The 18650-nt window shown below is 37.7% G+C and overlaps 10 protein-coding genes across 10 annotated transcripts; 6 read left to right on the top strand and 4 right to left on the bottom strand.

Moving 5' to 3' along the window:
• Nucleotides 1-70: 70 nt before the first annotated feature.
• On the top strand, nt 71-697 carry GCK72_007469 (uncharacterized protein; the record flags this gene model as incomplete). The annotated part of the gene is made up of 2 exons (XM_053726229.1): nt 71-625; nt 674-697. The coding sequence occupies 2 exons, from the start codon at nt 71-73 to the stop codon at nt 695-697; spliced, it is 579 nt and encodes a 192-aa protein (XP_053590423.1).
• Nucleotides 698-1403: 706 nt separating this feature from the next.
• GCK72_007468 (uncharacterized protein) lies at nt 1404-2572 on the top strand (the record flags this gene model as incomplete). The annotated part of the gene is made up of 5 exons (XM_053726228.1): nt 1404-1466; nt 1514-1762; nt 1810-1934; nt 2158-2374; nt 2420-2572. The coding sequence occupies 5 exons, from the start codon at nt 1404-1406 to the stop codon at nt 2570-2572; spliced, it is 807 nt and encodes a 268-aa protein (XP_053590422.1).
• A 71-nt stretch (nt 2573-2643) lies between these two features.
• Nucleotides 2644-2930, top strand: GCK72_007467 (uncharacterized protein; the record flags this gene model as incomplete). Its single annotated transcript, XM_053726227.1, has 2 exons — nt 2644-2760; nt 2808-2930. The coding sequence occupies 2 exons, from the start codon at nt 2644-2646 to the stop codon at nt 2928-2930; spliced, it is 240 nt and encodes a 79-aa protein (XP_053590421.1).
• A 181-nt stretch (nt 2931-3111) lies between these two features.
• On the top strand, nt 3112-4869 carry GCK72_007466 (uncharacterized protein; the record flags this gene model as incomplete). The annotated part of the gene is made up of 6 exons (XM_053726226.1): nt 3112-3204; nt 3256-3465; nt 3512-3885; nt 3932-4289; nt 4511-4702; nt 4747-4869. The coding sequence occupies 6 exons, from the start codon at nt 3112-3114 to the stop codon at nt 4867-4869; spliced, it is 1350 nt and encodes a 449-aa protein (XP_053590420.1).
• A 308-nt stretch (nt 4870-5177) lies between these two features.
• Nucleotides 5178-6719, top strand: GCK72_007465 (uncharacterized protein; the record flags this gene model as incomplete). Its single annotated transcript, XM_053726225.1, has 7 exons — nt 5178-5252; nt 5304-5546; nt 5594-5718; nt 5762-6155; nt 6201-6348; nt 6405-6541; nt 6594-6719. 7 exons carry the CDS (start codon nt 5178-5180, stop codon nt 6717-6719), a joined length of 1248 nt encoding a protein of 415 aa, XP_053590419.1.
• Nucleotides 6720-10812: 4093 nt separating this feature from the next.
• Nucleotides 10813-11505, bottom strand: GCK72_007464 (uncharacterized protein; the record flags this gene model as incomplete). The annotated part of the gene is made up of 4 exons (XM_003100096.2): nt 10813-11019; nt 11065-11207; nt 11257-11324; nt 11372-11505. The coding sequence occupies 4 exons, from the start codon at nt 11503-11505 to the stop codon at nt 10813-10815; spliced, it is 552 nt and encodes a 183-aa protein (XP_003100144.2).
• Nucleotides 11506-12420: 915 nt separating this feature from the next.
• Nucleotides 12421-13211, top strand: GCK72_007463 (uncharacterized protein; the record flags this gene model as incomplete). Its single annotated transcript, XM_053726224.1, has 2 exons — nt 12421-13078; nt 13126-13211. The coding sequence occupies 2 exons, from the start codon at nt 12421-12423 to the stop codon at nt 13209-13211; spliced, it is 744 nt and encodes a 247-aa protein (XP_053590418.1).
• Nucleotides 13212-14078: 867 nt separating this feature from the next.
• On the bottom strand, nt 14079-14356 carry GCK72_007462 (uncharacterized protein; the record flags this gene model as incomplete). The annotated part of the gene is made up of 2 exons (XM_053726223.1): nt 14079-14237; nt 14288-14356. 2 exons carry the CDS (start codon nt 14354-14356, stop codon nt 14079-14081), a joined length of 228 nt encoding a protein of 75 aa, XP_053590417.1.
• A 2488-nt stretch (nt 14357-16844) lies between these two features.
• GCK72_007461 (uncharacterized protein) lies at nt 16845-17120 on the bottom strand (the record flags this gene model as incomplete). The annotated part of the gene is made up of 1 exon (XM_053726222.1): nt 16845-17120. The coding sequence occupies one exon, from the start codon at nt 17118-17120 to the stop codon at nt 16845-16847; it is 276 nt and encodes a 91-aa protein (XP_053590416.1).
• A 484-nt stretch (nt 17121-17604) lies between these two features.
• On the bottom strand, nt 17605-18016 carry GCK72_007460 (uncharacterized protein; the record flags this gene model as incomplete). Its single annotated transcript, XM_053726221.1, has 2 exons — nt 17605-17882; nt 17929-18016. The coding sequence occupies 2 exons, from the start codon at nt 18014-18016 to the stop codon at nt 17605-17607; spliced, it is 366 nt and encodes a 121-aa protein (XP_053590415.1).
• Between the last annotated feature and the right edge of the window lie 634 nt (nt 18017-18650).

The following is an 18650-nucleotide window of genomic DNA, read 5'->3' as shown; positions in this document are numbered from 1 at the left end:
TTCACGAAGACGCCCTGATACCGATTGGATTCCGAATTCCGATCAAATTCTGAATATCACATGTCAAAAAATGGAACAAAGTAATCTACCAGAAGATTCTCCTCAAAACCCATCTTCCTCCACTCCAAAATCAATTAACCCGCGTTCCCGTAATCGACGATGCATTATCTGTTCACAAATCAAAAGTCTCGGTGAGTTCCGAGATATAAGAAAAGCCAATGAAAGACTGCTCATCCTTATCGGATGTCTCTATCGAAAATCGATATCTATGGAACGAGCGGAAACGATTATGAAGAATAGATTGATTGCTGTTTGCATTACTCATATTCAGGAGACACTCGACGAGATATACACAAGATTATGCATAACAGATGTCAGATATCTCAATAGTTGCTCCATAGACAGAATACAGAATATGTTGGTTACTGTAGCAGTTCTGAAACCTGATATGACTGCCGTTTCGCTTCGAGACGCACTTTTCAAATTTCTCGATAGATTTGATTATGTTCGAAACGACATGAATTATGGAAAATTGACAATCGAAGGTCCTCCCGAAGCCTCGACGTCGTTTACTGAATATACGAAAAGAAGAGCCGATGCGGAGGAAGATTTTGTCATGAAAAAGGTTTCAGTTCTATCAAAAGACCGATAAATTCCGTTTTTCTATTTTCAGAATCCCCGAAAATCCGCGAACTAGAAGACGTCAGCATCATCGCAATTTGAAGAATATTTTCCCTAGTGTTTTTCTGTTTTACTCATTTTTGATACACTGTTAAACAACTTTATCATGTTCCCTCTTTTAAATATGCTCCCCTCTTTTCATTCCCTTTGTTTAATAAACACATTTTTTAAATCTCTGTTACTGGAGGAAAATTTTGTGTATAATTCTCTCATTTATATTTATTTAATTGAACTCTCTTTACAGGAATACGATTTTCCGAGAGAAAATGTCATTTTGGTTAGCGTACTGAAATTCCCGCCTCGGATATTGAACCAAGCTCCCTTCCAGCTGTCTCCACCAGGGCTGTGCTAAAAGAATTTCGGTTAAAAAAATTTTAAATTCATGATTTTTGCCTCCGAAAAACTCTTGCGTTTCACACAGTTTTTAAAATTATTTTTTTCGAAAATTTCGTTTTTTTCGGTCAAAAATAAATAAAAAGTTTTTCAAACATTTTCGGAAATTCTTTTTCCCGCAGCTCTTTTTCCACGATCAGATTGTCACAATGGCCCGTGCTTTTCTTGTGATTGTAGAGACATCTGGAAGGTGGTGTGGTTTATAATCAGAGGCGGGAATTTCAGTATGTATAAATTTTTCAGTCGTTTTTGGTGACTTCACAACCATCATATCATATAAAATTCCAGAAAAATGACAGAAGAAAACGATAAAATGAAACGAAGTCACAATGAGGAAGGCGATCCAACAACGAAGCGACGAAAGAGAGAAACCGATGGAAATGAAGAAGCAAGTCGATTGAATATATGATTTAGTCGTCTAATCATCTTTTTTTTTCAGAAAATCACCAATACTCCGCTCGAGTCGGCTATCGAGAAAGTACTTGAGATATGTCAAAAGTTGTTGGAGAAACAGGAAAATCTCGAAAAATCCAACATGGAAATTGTCGAGAAACTTCGATTGGCTGAAGAAAAAATAGATAAAATTTCGCAGAAACGCGAAGAAGACACTGTCGAGGAGAAACTAAATGAAGAGACGACAAACGGCATCGAGAATTCAGTCATTCCAACAGAGTGTTCTGATGAAAAAGTATGAAACATGATAGTGGATTCTGTTTGTAATTTGTATTCTTTCAGTCATCTCAGATATTGCCAATGACAGGAAAATGCTTTGTGCTGAAACATGTCTTCACAAATGTTCTGCAAATGACGGAAAAAAAATTATATTATGGCAAAGAAGAAGAACATTTTGGAGTGACATGGTTAGATTTCCAACAAAAAAAAGAAAAATATCAATTTCAGGCAGTTATTACTGACGAAACGAGATGACCAACACTGCTTGTATTTTAAACGTGCCAATTCATTGAGTGACGAGAAATGGTTGATTACATTAGATGCTAATTTCAAGCTGGTTTCAACAAACGGAAAATGTCATTCCCAGTTGATAAGAAATACCCCTGAAATCCTTGGAAAAAATGACAACAGGGAGTTTGGCTTGTATGGCGCGGATCCTTTAATCGAATGGAATAGAATGAAGGAAGAATTTCTCGATGATGGCAAGCTGGCCGTTGAGATTCATGTGAAAATCAAGGAAATGTCAGGAATCTATAAGAATGAATTGAAAAGTTTCGGTGATGAAATGAAATCATTTTCTGATGTTGTTCTTGTTGTCAATGAGAAGAAGTTTCACACTTTGAAATTGGTAAGTAGTCGAGTCTCAACACTTATATATATGAATTTCTTTCAGTATCTATCTGGACATTCTCCATATTTCAATTCGCTTTTAATGGGAAATTTCCAAGAATCGAAGAAGTCTGAAATCAAATTGACTGGAATCGATGCGAATGATTTTCAGAATTATCTTGAATTACTTTATGGAGAACAATCGATTGATGGTTAGTACTGACACCAGTTCAAAATTGAGTTTTTGTTTCAGAAATCACTGTCGAGGGAATCCTCTTGGTGGCTGACATGTATGATACACCAATTGTCATCCGGAAATGCGAGGATTTTCTCCTCAGAAAATCCAAGAAGACACTGAAAAAGAAGTTGCAAATGTCTACTCGCTATCACTTGGAAGCATTGACGGTAATACATTTTGTTCAAAAATAGGAAAAAATAAACATAAATTTCAGAAAAAGTGTCTCAGTGAAATCAAAACACCGACTGATCTTAAATCTGTTATCCCCGGAGATATTCACGATTTGGATCCATCGATTATGGCAGAACTGTTTCAAAAATCTCTCACACTTCATTGAAATAGTTCTTCCATGTTATTCATTGTTTCTTTTTGTTGTTTTTGTTATAATTGTTTTCATAAATAATATTTTAGCGCGCTATAGCGTTGATTCTGTTTCATTGATCGGAACGGTTTAATTTTTCGTTCTTGAATACTTTGATTACTTTTCATGTTACTTGACGGAATATAATTCCCGTGAAATGTCGGAAGAAAACGAGAAAGTTGTTTCTAATCAAAATGAACAAGGCGATTCAGCATCGAAGTTTCTAAGCGAGGTGAATCTATTCATGGAGGTGAACATGGAGGTCAGCGAGGTGAATCAACACTTATTCATTCAATTCTAGATAATCGATGCTATCAAGAGCGTTCACAACATGTGTCAAGAGTTGTTGAATAAACAGAAAACTCTCGAAAAATCTAATATGGAAATTGCCGGAAGGCTTCAATCGGCTGAAGATGAAATCTGGAAATTTTCACAAAAACTTGAAGACACTGTCGAGGAGGAACTGACCGAAGACACGACTAGCTGTCAAGGAATTGTGGAAAATAATGAGGTAACTCAAAAATATTGGTGGACGACATCTATGTATTTACTCTCAGAAAAATTCACTCGATGGTCTCAAAGCTGCTGTTCAGATTGTAGAAGGCACCTGTTCGATGTTTATGAAACAACAGGAAACTCTGAAAGTGGAAATTTTCGAGAAGTTTCGTTTGGTGGAAGACCAAGTTGAAAAGCTGCACCAAGAATATCGAGAAAATTTCGAATCGAAGCAGTCAACGATCGATGAGAATGAGAAAATAACATCCAAAATACCAGAAAAGAGTGACAATGAGTGTCTTATATATTCCCCTAAAGATTCATCGACTTACGGAAAGTCGTTCGTTTTGAAAAATACATTCGAAAATGTTTCATATATGAAGGATAATGCTAGATATTACAGCAAAGAAGAAGAAGAACATTTCGGAGTATCATGGTATAGATTTTGACAACTGAATAATTAAAAAAAAACGAAATTTCAGGAAAATATTTCTCGAAATAGAAGAGAATCAACTCATGATCTCTCTTCAATGTATGAAACCGTTGAAGGATAACACTTGGTGCATTACAACAGAAGCTAGTTTCGAGTTGATATCAAAAAATGGAAGTAGGCATAAGGAAGTGAGAGTTATCGATTTTGGAAATGAATTTGGTGGCATTGGAGATACTCTCGGACCGATACCTTTACTCGAATGGCTTGATATAGAGGAGGAATATCTCGTCGATGACAAATTAGTTTTTGAAGTTCATGTTGGAATTGATTGGATGAGTGGAGTTTATAAAAATAACCTGAGAAATTTCGGCGAAACGATTAAACAGTTTTCGGATGTAACCCTAAAGGTTAGATCCAAGAAGTTCAATGTTTCGAAACTGGTACATTTACAATGATTAATACTCTATATTTTCAGTTTATTTTCAGTTTCTTTCCGCTCAATCTCCATACTTCAGTTCCCTTTTCTCAGGACAACTTAAAAAATCATCTGAAATCAAACTGACTCGAATCGATGCTGATGATTTTCAGAATTATCTAAAAATACTTTATGGGGAACAATAACATTTAGTCAGCATTTATAAAAATAAACTTCACTTATAACTTCGCAGAATTCACTCTCGAAGGAATCCTCTTGGTTGCTGACATGTGTGAGACACCAATGGTAATCCGGAAATGCGAAGAGTTTTTACTCGAAAAATCAAGGAAGACATTGAAGAAGAAGTTGGAGATGTCTGCTCGATATAATTTAGAAGGACTCAAAGTAAATCCAGATCTGTAACAAAACGTACAATCAATAATTCTCAGAAAAAGTGTCTCGGCGAGATCACATCGATTGCTGATATAAAATCAGTTATCTCAGGAAATACTCACGACATGGATTCATCGATTATGGCTGATCTTTTCCAAATATCTCTTGAGTTTCATTGAAATTTTGTTTTTTCTTTTCGATTTTTCCACTGTTCGCCGAAATATTGTTAGATTTTTTATAGTATTGTTCCCTCGTTTCCTCAATAACAATCCATTCATCGATTATGGCCGCACTGTTTCAAAAATCTCGCGCTCTTCATTGAAATCTTCCTTGTTGTTCATTGTTTTTTCTGTTATTTTTGTTATAGATTTTTTATAAATGAGAATATCGTTTTGATTCTGTTTCATTGATTTGAACGTTTACATTTTTCGTTCACGAATACTTTAAATACTTTCCAGCTGTCTTGATGCAATATAATTTTAGTGAAATGTCGGAAGAGAACGAGAAAATTGCTCCGAATCGAAATGAACGAAACGATTCAACATCGAAGTTTCAAGACGAGGTGAATTGATTCATGAAATATTGTGAAAAGTGCTTATTCATTTAATTCTAGATATTCGGTGCTATCAACTCGACCATCCAGAGCGTTCATAATATGTGTCAACAGTTGTTGGAGAAACAGAAAACTCTCGAAAACTCGAACTTGGAAATCACAGAAAAACTTCGATCGGCAGAAGAGGAAATCAAGAAAATTTCACAAAAACATGAAGGAGACACAGTCGGAGAGGAACTCGGTGAAGAGACGACAATCTGCCTCAAGAATTCAGTCACTTCACCAGAGTGTTCAGATGAAAAAGTATGAAACAAGATAGTCGATTCCGTTTTTAATTCGTATTCTTTCAGTCATCTCAGATGCTGCCAATGACTGGAAAGTGTTTTGTGCTGAAACATGTTTTCACAGATGTTCAGTACATGAACGAAGTAGTAAGAAATTATGGCAAAGAAGAAGAACATTTTGGTTCAACATGGTTAGATTTTTAGCAAAAAAAAAGGGAAATATATCAATTTCAGGCAAGTATATCTGTGGAAACAAGATGATCACCTTGCCTTATGTTTGAAATGCGTCAAATCATTGAGTGGGGAGAAATGGTTGATTTCATCAGATGCTCAATTCAAACTGGTCTCGACAAACGGAAAATGTCATTCTCATTTGATGAGTGGTTCCCATGGAAATGCGAATGGAAACAACAAATTTGATGCTTACGAACCGAAGCCTTTTATCGAATGGAAAAGAATGAAGGAAGAATTTCTCGATGATGGCAAGCTGGCCGTTGAGATTCATGTGAAAATCAAGGAAATGTCAGGAATCTATAAGAATGAATTGAAAAGTTTCGGCGATGAAATGAAATCATTTTCTGATGTTGTTCTTGTTGTCAATGAGAAGAAGTTCTTTGTGTCGAAATTGGTTAGTAGGCAAGTCTCAACTCTTATTTAGCTTTATTTCTTTCAGTATCTCTCTGGACATTCTCATTATTTCAATTCGCTTTTGATGGGGCATTTCGAAGAGTCAAAGAAATCTGAAATCACATTGACTGGAATCGACGCGGACGATTTTCAGAAGTACCTTGAAGTTCTTTATGCAGAACATGCTATTGACGGTGGGTACTTATCAGTAAACGAAATTAGGCGTTTGTTTCAGAAACCACTGTTGAAGGAATCCTCATGGTTGCTGACATGTATGATACTCCAATAATCATTCGAAAATGCGAAGAGTTTTTACTCGAAAAATCTAAGAAGACATTGAAAAAGAAGTTGCAAATGTCTACTCGCTATAATTTGCAAGCATTGACGGTAGTAAAACCAGCTGGAAAATAAAAATAGATTTGAAAAATCAAAATTTCAGAAGAAGTGCCTCAGTGAAATCAAAACAGCGACTCACCTTAAATCTGTTATCCCCGGAGATATTAACGATTTGGATAAACCGATTATGGCCGAACTCTTTCAAAAAGCTCTCGCACTACTTCATTGAACTTGTTCTTTCTGAATCCTCCTTATCAACTTTTACTGTTTTTTTCTGCATTTTTTATTATGAATCTTCTTGTTTGAAAAATCTTCCAAAATCAATATTTTACATCGAAAAGATTTTTAAAACATTTCAATTGATATCAAGTTATTAGATTCCAATTCTACACCAGTTGGTCCATTCTCTTTCTCCATGTTTTCGTATTCAACATCACCAAAGGCCAGTTCCTTGTCGTTGACATATTCTACACCTTCTGGATTCTGATGCTCATTCTCTTCGTCAAGCAGCACAATTTCCGGCATTATTTTCTGAAAATTCAGAATACGGGCTTCTCCAGTATACTTTTTTAAATACTTACGTTGTCGTTATGGATCGAAAAATTTTCCCGGGGAGTTTGCTTTTTCTTTATCTGGTTATCCGAATATCAAAATAATCAATTGCACTTTGTATCTTCAAATGTCAAACTTACATCTCATTCCCATCGCCAGACATTTAACTATTCTACTTTTTTGACACGACCTGCGAGACTGCGTATCAATGATGCATTCATTGGTGTACCTGCATCTTAATCTCTCTATTAGGTGACGGTTGTGATAGAATAATAACTAAAAATTAATCATAGGAAAGTTTTTGGAAATTAAAATACCCTACACCCGTCACAAGTCAAAGCTCCATAATGATATCACTTGCTTTTTTCTCCACAAATTGCACAGCCCAAGGTATTGTTTGAAGATGAAGGACTTGACGGATTGGAGATCTGGAACTGTGTTATAAGCCTTTTAATACCATCTTTGCACATACCAATACACAGTCGTCCTCCGAGAGATCAGTAGCATCATAAACCACGGGATAAGCTTTCACATTCGCTCTTCCAACTGAAAAGTTGAGAAATGAACACAGACAATGACTTTGACAAAAAAACAAACTTTTCATTCCCAATTTCACACATGCATCCATCCTACAACCTGCCCAACTAGTACGATTTGTTTTGTTTATTCCATTAATGAAACATTGCTTGTTCTTCCAGCATACCGGCTGCGGTTCCTTCCGAACAACACGACGGAAAAATGATTGAAAATAATGGGAAATACAGTACAAGATACAATTTGGCATTTTTCAGTTCAAAATGACAAAATTGAGAGTGTGTTACGGTATCACTGATTTTCCCACAAAGTAAATTATGTATGAACCATACAGAACAAAAGTAGAGATTCATTTCTGTAGTTGACTACTTTATTGGACGGACATTCCCAAAAAAGTTACAGATGATCGTAGTAATTTCTTCTTAAAATCTAATAGTGTGAAATTTTGAAGATTTGCACTGTGACCATTCATAACTTTTTAGCATACTTGCAAAATATCGGCCGGGCCGGGCCGGGCCGGTAGAGAAAGTTGCCGGCCCGGCCCGGCCCGGTCGGCCCGGAGTCAAAAAATGAGCACAATTTTTTCACAAAATTTTTCGAAATTTTTTAAAATTTTCGTCAAAAATAGTCAAAATTCCTATGTAAACTTGAGTTTTATCGATATGTAAAAACATAATCGAAAATTCGACTTTTTTGCTAAAAAATCAAAAAAACTTTCAAAAAAATTCAAATTTTCAAATTTTTGTACTGTGACCCGGGCCGACCGGGCCGGGCCGGGCCGGGCCGGTGAAAATTCTCAAATCGGCCCGGCCCGGCCCGTTGCAAGTATGCTTTTTAGGAAGTGGCCGTACAAAAAAGTTGTCAACTACAAAAATAAAACTATACCTTTGTTCTGTATGCTTTAGTCATAATTTACTTTATACGACAGAGGGCGCCGAAATACACTACTGTCAAAGAGGGTCATTTTCAGACAATGTTTCAGACATTTGATGTGAGTGGTACTGTAGCTATATATATATTTTTTTGAGAGAATCAGAAAAGGAAAATCTCAAAATTTATATAAAGCACTGGAAAAAAGAGTTGACGAAAAACCAAACAGATAGACAGGGCCTCTGAAGAAAGAAACTTCCTACACGATACTCAATACACGTCGTCTGGTATGAGACTGAATCCGAATGCGGACCGCACACCAACTACCTGTGTCCTTCCCGTTATGTGACTATTGACATTCTCCAGCCAGAAAATGACAAGTTGTCATTGAACCGTCAACCTGCCAGATGACGTTAAGAATTGGTACAACGTCGGTGTTTGTTATACTGTAGCCACCCGCCTGTCATCTTTCAAAAGGTTATCAACATTGGCTGTTTTCGGTGGAAAATGACTAAGTTTGACAGTGTATTTCGGTGTCACCTGTTTGTCCAATAAACATAATTTTGTTTTTGCTGGACAGAGCAAAAATAGTGCATCATTTTTGTGATTGATCATTTTTTTGTAGGGACTCTACCAGGAAAGTTACAGGTTGTCAAATTGAAAAGCTCCGAAATTTCGTCGGTTTTGGGAAGGCGTGTAACTTTCAAGATGTTGCCCCTACAAAAAAATGGTCAACTACAAAAATTATGTACTATTTTTGTTTTTTCCAACCCATACAAAATAAAGTTTGCCGGACAATCAGGTGACACTGAAATACACTGTCAAATTTGGTCATTTTTCACAAAAAACAGCCAAAGTTGATAGCCATTTGAGCGGTACTGTACATCAGTTTGGTTTGAAGTTTCAATTATTTATTAAGGATTACAAGGGAGAATAATAGGGCGCCAATTTTATCACCCTACTCGAGGTGGGACTTCCATGTAAAAGGCAGGATGCGCCATTCCTGGTCTTCTATTATTTCAGTCTGTTTTAGGTACATTTTGTTTAGATTGCAATCTTTATTTCGCATTATATTTTTTTCCTGGAGGAGGTTAATGATCAGTGAGTTATAAAATTATTTTTAAAGACAATCATTGATATCTTTAGACTCCGACGCGCCGCGATTTCTTGTTCCAATCAATGGAACATCATTCAAAATACAGGTGTATGGACGGGTTATGGACGGTCCATACGATATATACATTCAAATTCTGAGCGTAGTCGAAGTTTAAATCTGGGTCAAGCCGGACTCGTTTATTTTGGCTGACATTCTGACATTGATTATTATCATTTTTATTATCATTATCACTATCATTATCATTATCAATTGGCTCCGCTCTCTCAGACTTACAAAAACATTTTATCAAACGTAAAAACTGATAGCCTTCCACTTACAGAGTTTTCCACGATCATCGATAAGCCCACTAACGCCGACCTTGAAATAGTTCGTTCCGCCAAAAATGTCATTTTTGGCACAAGCGATAAAGTAATCGGTCTTGAGAAGCTTTCGAACAAAAGTGTGCGGTTCCGACTTGATGGTCTGCACATAAATACAGTCGCAAAAATTATAAAATAATGGGTGCAAAATGGAAAAGAAGTTGGGACGGAGTTTACGATAGCTTATTCCACGAATTTGGATCTCAGTGAAGTGATGGCTAATTTGCAGGAACAATTCCACAAAACTCGAGGATATTTGGAGGCAATTAATGAACAGTAATTATAGTAATTATAAAATTATAAAAAGGGGTCCGGGAACATGCGAAATCAATTAGATATCAGAAATTTGTTTTGACCAAACTAGGTTGAACCATTGCTATTTTCATGGTTGCGAAACGTCGCAGTTGCGAAGTGTCGTAGTTGCGAAACATACGTGAGTTGCGAAGTGTCGCAGTTGCGAAGTGTCGCAGTTGCGAAATGTCACAGTTGTGAATTGTCGCGGAGCCAATTGCTCATGGGTCATGCTCCCTGATTCTGATTCCTGCTTCCCACTCACACATTCTCCATCTCGATTCGGTCATGTTCTTCTTTGATCACTTCCTTCAACTCTGCTTCTCATAGTCAGTAACACAAAATGAGCAACTTTTTCCTATCTCACGCCCATTTATTTCCAGTTTTTCATCAAATGAATGAGATATGTATTTTCAAAGAGAACCCTAGATGATTTCCTTGTAAGAACAGAGAAATTACGGGACAAATATAGTGAATCTTTATTTTATTTCCCGATAAACAATTTCAGACAAAAAAATGTAGTCATACAACAAATTCATGGGCGTTCAATAGGAAGGCTGCAAAAGCAAAATCAATTCAAGAAAAAAAACGCATTCAACTTACCACATAACACTTTCGATTTCCGACCTTTTTCCATCCAAACCTTCAGTAATGAATTTGGTTTCGGAGTCTTTCGTGATATAATGTACTCCAAAAGGGTATTTGGTTACATACCATTTCTTGTTCTCACATGTCATTCCAAACAAAGAAAATACATCAACAGATCCTGTTAGTACCCCAGTTTGAAGATCAGCACTGTCCACATACTATAAGTGAAATTTGAATTAAAACATATTTAGGATTGAACTCACTGCTTTACTATCTTCATGACTATCATCAGGGCGAACGATTTCTGATGTACTAAAAGAAGTTGTGACATACGTCAAATAACTATCACGGCAAGTAATATTTTTAACGCAACCATCTTTCTCAGTAATTAGTATGTCATTTATATCTGAAATTAAATCAATTTATAAAATATGATTTATTGGGCTCATTCAAACCTGAGTCAAATGATGAGTAAACAATATCAGTAATATCGGAGCACCTGCATTTGGGCTCAATAGGGAGGCTGCAAAAGCAAAATAAATTCAAGAAAAAAAAACACATTCAACTTACCACATAACACTTTCGATTTCCGACCTTTTTCCATCCAAACCTTCAGTAATGAATTTGGTTTCGGAGTCATTCGTGATATAATGTACTCCAAAAGGGTATTTGGTTGCATACCATTTCTTGTTCTCACATGTCATTCCAAACAAAGAAAATACATCAACAGATCCTGTTAGTACCCCAGTTTGAAGATCAGCACTGTCCACATACTATAAGTGAAATCATTCTTATATATAAAAGACGAGTGGTGTTTGTCTGTCTGTCTGAGGCGATCTCCGCAACGGTTTTTGAAAGAGAAGAGAAACTGAGCCAACGGGCAAAATCGAACTGCCGTGCTTTGGACAGCGACAGCAGCTTTAGACCACTCGGCCATGCGGACACGTTTGAGCATACTTGCAACGGGCCACGCCGGGCCGATTTGAGAATTTTCACCGGCCCGGCTCGGCCCGGTCGGCCCGGGTCACAGTACAAAAAGTTGAAAATTTGAATTTTTTTGAAAATTGTTTTGAGTTGCCGGTGGGCATTCTCGCCGAATCCAACACCCCATTCTTACGGTACACGCACAGACTCGCAACGACGCTCCGCTATCCCGCCACGTGGCTAAGCCATCTCCACGCAAGATTAACAGTTCTTTTTAGTTCTTACTTTTTAAGGTAATTTCTCCCTGTTTTGTTTGTTTTCTGTGCTGTTTTATTATTTTTCTCTCGTGTACTTTTACTGTTTGTTCTTGGATAAGAATAAATCAGTAATTCTCAAGTATAAATCTCGTTGTGTTCGTCAAAAGGCCACTGAATTCGTAACCACCGGATAATTTGGGGGCCGAACCGGTTGTTTTTTGTGTTTTTCGTAGCGAAACGTTGAATTTATCGTTTGGGCGAGTATAAAACCCAGGCGATTTCAAAGTTTTGCGGAGAAAATACAAATTTTTCGTAAAATTAGTATACATTTTACGGAAATTTGTGTAATTGACGTAATAAGCGATCGATTGACGAGAGGAATACCAAAGTAGTAAAAACTTTTGGAATTCCAGGCAGAAAACGCAAAACGATCGAAGGATGGAGAAGATGGATATCGAGGAGGCGCAGAAGGCGGGCGATGAAGGAAAAGGAGGAGACGACGCGAACAGCTTGGATGGGTCGTTGTGGGCACACGTCACCGAGTTGGAGAGCACGAATGTGAGTTTGAAGGAAAAAATGAAGAGAATCAGAGGATTCGAGAAATTCGTGGAAAAATCGGAAGAAGTGGTGCAGAACCTGCAGAAGGCGCTGGGAGACACCACGCTGGCGGCGAGAAAACAGGACCTGATGTTGGCGCCGGTAGAGAAGTACTGCGCGGAGTTGAGGGAGCGGTACGGAGAAGTGCGATGCGATGGTTGGCAGGAGAAAGTGCTGAAATTGATGAGAGAAAAAGCGGTGGAGACTGTTGAACAGTTGCGCGATGAGTGTGAGAAGGCGGGAGATGAAAATGAAGAAGAAAAAGAGGAATTAGAAAAAGAAAACGAGAAGTTGAAAGAAAATAATAAGTATTTCCAGAGGCTGCTCGAAGAGAAGAATGTTGAGATGGCCGACGAGATGGCGAGAAGTGAAGCTGAAAGAGAGCAATTGCAGAAGAAGTTGGAGGAGGCGGAGAAGAAGATCGAGAAGCTCAAGAATGCAATGACTAAGGAGAAGAGAGTGTCGGAGGGATTGAAGAGCTCGATCACACACTTGGAGGGTGAGAAAATGGAGCTACGGAAGAAAGAAAACGAAAGAGAATTGCAGGCAAAGTCGCCACTGCGCGAGAAGACAAGGAGTTTGCGGAGGGAAGATGGGACGACTTTCAGCGATGGATGGAGCAGGCTAGGTGAGGATGAGCGGAGTGTGAGAAGTAGGAGAAGTAGCGAAGAAATGTGGGAAAGCGAGTCGAGGGCATCGAGATACAGTGCCATAGAGGACTTAGTAAAGAGTAAAAATTTACATATCTATAAAACTCAAGTATACATAGGATTTTTGACTATTTTTGATGAAAATTTCAAAAAATTTCGAAAAATTATGAGGAGAGACCAGCCTGATGCACCGCCGAAGGCGGGCAGATAGGCTGGTTTGAATTAAAACATATTTAGGATTGAACTCACTGCTTTACTATCTTTATGACTATCATCAGGGCGAACGATTTCCGATGTACTAAAAGTAGTTGTGACATACGTCAAATAACTATCACGGCAAGTAATATTTCTAACGCAACCAACTTTCTCACTAATTAGTATGTCATTTATATCTGAAATTAAATCAATTTATAAAATAAGATTTATTGGGCTCATTCAAACCTGAGTCAAATGATGAGTAAACAATATCAACAATATCGGAGCACTCGCAATAATCTGCACTCCTTTTCGATTTCAAACAGCAGTGACATTCTTGGAAATTCCAAATGAAGAATAAAGAAATGATTATGAACCAGTTCATTTTTGCTGAGAAGTGTTGACTTCTCTCCCTTTATATGCCTTTTCGAATGATCGTTTGGTATCTTTATGATAATTAACTGACAGGAATAATTTACATAGCTGATCAATTTGTTTGCATAAAATTATACATAACATCAAAAGTTCAAAAATCTTCTTGAAGCGGAGTTTTTTCTGTTGTTTTTGTTATGAATCTTCTTGTTTTTAAAATGTTCCAAAATCATTAATTTACATCAAAAAGATGTTTAAAGCAATTCCATTAATATCATGTTATCAGTTTCCCGGATCCATATCAGTTGGTGCATTTCTAAACTCCATGTTCTCGTATTCAACGTCACCAAAGTCCAGCTCCTCGTCGTTGATATGTTCTACATCTGCTTTATTCTGATCTGGATCCAATTCGTCAAGCAGCACAATTCCCGGCATTATTTTCTGAAAATTCAGATTACGGGCTTCTCCAGTATAATTTTTTAAATACTTACGTTGTCGTTATGGTTTTTTTCCCGGGGAGTTTGCTTCAGAGGATTGGATGATGTTGATTGAGTAGCCATTGTAAAAACAGAAAAAATCAATGAAAAGAATAAGGGAAAGGGGAATGGATGTGTATTGGACGATTAGATAGAGACAGTTTTCTGCTCATAATCCATCATCTGCCCTTTCTCCAGATGACAATCGACTCGTAGCCGTGACGTCATCTTCTGAGTGTACTGTAGTCACCTAACCTTCAAATGTGTATTTGTTATCTTATAAAGTCCTTTAAATATTTATTGAAAGCTAAACAAACTGAAAAAACATTATTTCGTATTTTTGATCTCCAAGTTTACTTTCCCAAGAGATTTGTGGAGAGGCTGGGGAAAAACGTGGACCAGGTTCGGACCTCGTTTCGGCTTCCAGTTATAACCAATCTCAAAAGACAAGTAGAAGGAGCAATTACTACTTGTTGCTGTATTTGAAATGGGTGGAATTGCCAACCTCGGATTTTGTTTCATCAGAGCGATGATCTTGGTAGCATAGTTGTCCGGAATCCGGATTCCGGAAATTCCGGATTCCGGAATTCCGGGTTTTTTTTGACATTCCGGTTCCGGTTTCGGATTCCGGAAAATGAAAATTTTCATTCCGGATTCCGGAAAATGAAAATTTTCATTCCGATAACTTATGATCTTGTGAAATCTGTTATTCTTTTGCCTTCACTGTGAGTTTAGTGAGAGCCGCTGTATAATCTATTTAGTGGCCGGGCCTTGATTTCCTTGATTTGTTTAAGGCCTGGACACTTAACAGATTGTGCAGCGGCTCTCACTAAACTCATAGTGAAAATGGAAATAGACCCAAGTAGAGCTCCGAGACTTTCAATTTGACATGGTTGATCGACTCCTAATTGTCATTTTGAAGCGAGTTATCTCAAGGCCCGTCCAAGGCCCGGGCCGGCCCGGTGACAACTATGAAGGAAACACTTTTTTGCCGTTTTATTCAAAAGTAGCTCTAAATTTACCGCTGAAAATTCTACGTACCCAGAAAAGATCTTGTGAAGGCTTACGTTAAACATGGAACTTCAGGTTGGAAGGAAAACTTTGAGAACACCCGTCACTGAATGTGTCAGAATGGGAATTGATTGTGATACTGACTAACAGGATTGTGGGATACTGTAGCTAACAGACCACGCAATTAATTTTTACCGAGATTTGTGTACAGTACCCCTCCGTAGAGATTAACGTCTTCCATGAGAATGCAACACGATAATCCCGACCAGATCTTGCAAATAATGGTCCGATTTCCCATGAGATTAGGTGCGATATAAATCACTCCCCCCTAAAAGCCTATTGACATATGGTGGTAAATACCTCGAGTGTTAGGCACACAGACTTTGACACGCTACTACTCAAACGTAGAGGCCCCGCCTCTGAGCAAACAGTGGAGGGTATATAAAGAGAGAAAGGCTAGTGGGGTTCCTCACTCTAGACTACCTGTGTTAGTGGTCAATTCGTATTTCTATTCTTTCTAAATTCTTCTTTATTCTTCTGGGCAATACGTTCAAACAACGGCTTATCGTTAGGCAGATACATCGAGTGACAATTCACGTTTATCTTCCAATCATGGATGTCAACTCGATAGTTGTGGAGCAGCCATTGCGACTGTGCTACTTCAATGCGTTCAGCGAAATTAGGATACAAATCGATAGCAATGCCGCTTCCTGGAAACCTCCCTATTCAGTTATGTTGCGGCGATATGTATTTTTTGGAGAAGTACAAAAACATGCAACTGTGCGAGTCACCGTGCTAAGGCTTCCTCAACAGTTACCCTAAGCGAAGCCAAGCCCACCGGAAAGGGGGAAGAAAGGAACGAGTATTCGGCAGTTGGTGGTGTGTTGGAGATGAATGGATGTGAGTAAAACCTCTCTCTCACTTATATTTTACTCCTTTTACATTTTATGCTTATCCCTTAGTCCTATATTTATATCTATTCCCAAATATGATATTTAAAACCCATAATCTCATATTCTGATATCTAATCACAAGTACTAATAAATGATGGTAAGATAGAATAGAGTGTTAGTCTAAGTTAAGCTTAAAGAGGGTCAAAGTAAAACACGAGTACCGTTTTGTTATAGTATGTGACTTCCCTTTCCCTCGCAGAGAATGTGATTCTTCTTATTGCCAGTCGTTTGCTAGGAAACGCTTAACGAAAAGTAGTTATTTTTATGTTTAACATCCCCCTATTTATAGTTATCATGTTTATTCCCCTCTTCATTAGTAGCTAACTTTAGTAACCCATCTCTCATTTTAGGCTACATCATAAAAACCCTATATATCTTATATAATAAACCTATACATAATAAGACGACCATGTTCTAACAAGTAAGAGTGTTGGGTAAAGTAAATGTGTCCGTCCTATAACATCAATATAACATCAATGGGAAAAGGTCTATTATAATAATATAATAATACTTATCTTTCTTCTTCTTTTTATAAACCTATTCTTATTCAATAAATTCCTTCTGATAAGCCTATTCTCACAAGAACAGTCATGGTATCTCTCAGAATTTCAGAGAGTTTTGAATTTCAATTCAACAAAACAATCAACAACAATAACAAATGAAATCAACAAAAATGAAATGATCGAGTACAATAGAATGTGATCGAGTACAATCGTCTTCGGATCCTTCGACAACTTCGCTTTTTCGACAGTAGTTGTTTCACGAACAGTCTTCTCTAGTAGTTGTTTCATTCCATATGCATCAGCCATCCACATCAATTTCTCATTTCCAATTTTAGTATTGTGGAGAAGATGATATTCGACATGGCCAATCACTGATGGCATTTCAAATCGGCACCGTTCTGATTATTGTGAAGAACACAAGTCATCCAACTACTGTAAACATGACTTTGATTTCAGTGCTTTTTCTGGTCCAATTCGATCGCTAACTTCGAGGACTACGTCCACCGGACTGCTGTTGACTGTTTTTTCCGCACTTTTGTACTGGATAACTTCCGCCATTTTTGATTATTTCAGCTGAAAAAGATTTGAATGAAGAGTAATAAGAGTAACAAGCTGTAAACATTAAACTTTTTTCTTGTTTTTTCGATAGTAAAAAACATTTTTTTTCATTTTTGCAATTGGCATTGATGAGTACGGATCTCGAAAAAAGTAAAAACTGACGGATTATTACCGGTTTAAAAATTGTAAACAGAGCAGTATCTTTTTCTAAAATGAAATTTTGACGAATTCATTTCAAAAAGTCCAGAAAACAAATCAACAACAATAACAAATAAAGTCAACAAAAAATGAAACAGATAAAAACGGATCAAATCAATTGCATAATCCGATCGAGAACAGTCGCCTTCGCATCCTTCGACAACTTCTGGTATTCTGGAGAATTCTTCAAAAGTTTCGCTTTTTCGATAGTATTTGTTTGACGAACAGTCTTCTCTAGAAGTTCTTTCATTCCATATGCATCAGCCATCCACATCAATTTCTCATTTTCAATTTTAGTATTGTGGAGAAGATGATATTCGACATGGCCAATCACTGATGGCATAATGAATCGATCAGCCATTTCCAGAAGCTTTTCGACAGTTTTATCTGAACGAATTAGATGGATTCGAGAAGAATTCTACGAACAATGTACCATGTGGAAACACTGTTTTCGGGTAGATTGTACTGAGAAGAAGCCCAAAATCTTCGTAAGAAACATCTTCGATTGGAATCTCCGCCATACTGTAAGGTATTCTGTCGAAACCTTAAGCCTATCCCGGCTCTTAAGATTTAACAGAGTTTCTAACACACACAAAGTGCTTATTTTCAGGTCGAAACTGCTCGCTTTCGCTCACAGTCTCGTCACCACCATTCCTAGGCCTGCAATGTTCGCCTCCCGCTGTCGTCGTGTCTGCCGTCTCTTCAACGTCGGCGCTCTCTCGTCATCGCCGCCACAACGACACTCCGCATCCCGCTCTACAGGCTCGGCGCCACTAATTGTCACCCATTAACTCCGCCCCTTTTCGATGCCTATATAAGCTGACATTTCTCGTAATCTTGGCAGTTCTTACGGGGTTTTGGCCGGAGACTGATTTTCTTCCATCTTTCACCCTTTCACCCTTTTATGTAAACTTATAGAGCGCTAATAAACTAGTAGTTAAATGTACCCGCGTCTTATTCGTTGTTTACTGGTAGCAGCATCGTAGGTTTTTCTTACTTTTAGAATAACTTTAAGACCCACCCACGCTTCCCACCCGTACTTTCTACTTTTATTTGTTAGCTTGGCTCGGGACCATAACCCGCTTTTTCTCTTTTCGTTTACACCCTCCCGCCCGCCCCTTCTTGTAAAGTGCGCAATTTACATTAAGTGTTTCC

Source organism: Caenorhabditis remanei, chromosome II, assembly GCF_010183535.1.
Source record: "Caenorhabditis remanei strain PX506 chromosome II, whole genome shotgun sequence".
Taxonomy (NCBI): domain Eukaryota; kingdom Metazoa; phylum Nematoda; class Chromadorea; order Rhabditida; family Rhabditidae; genus Caenorhabditis; species Caenorhabditis remanei.
The sequence above is the reverse complement of the archived record's forward strand: the minus strand, read 5'-3'. Positions and strand labels throughout refer to the sequence as shown.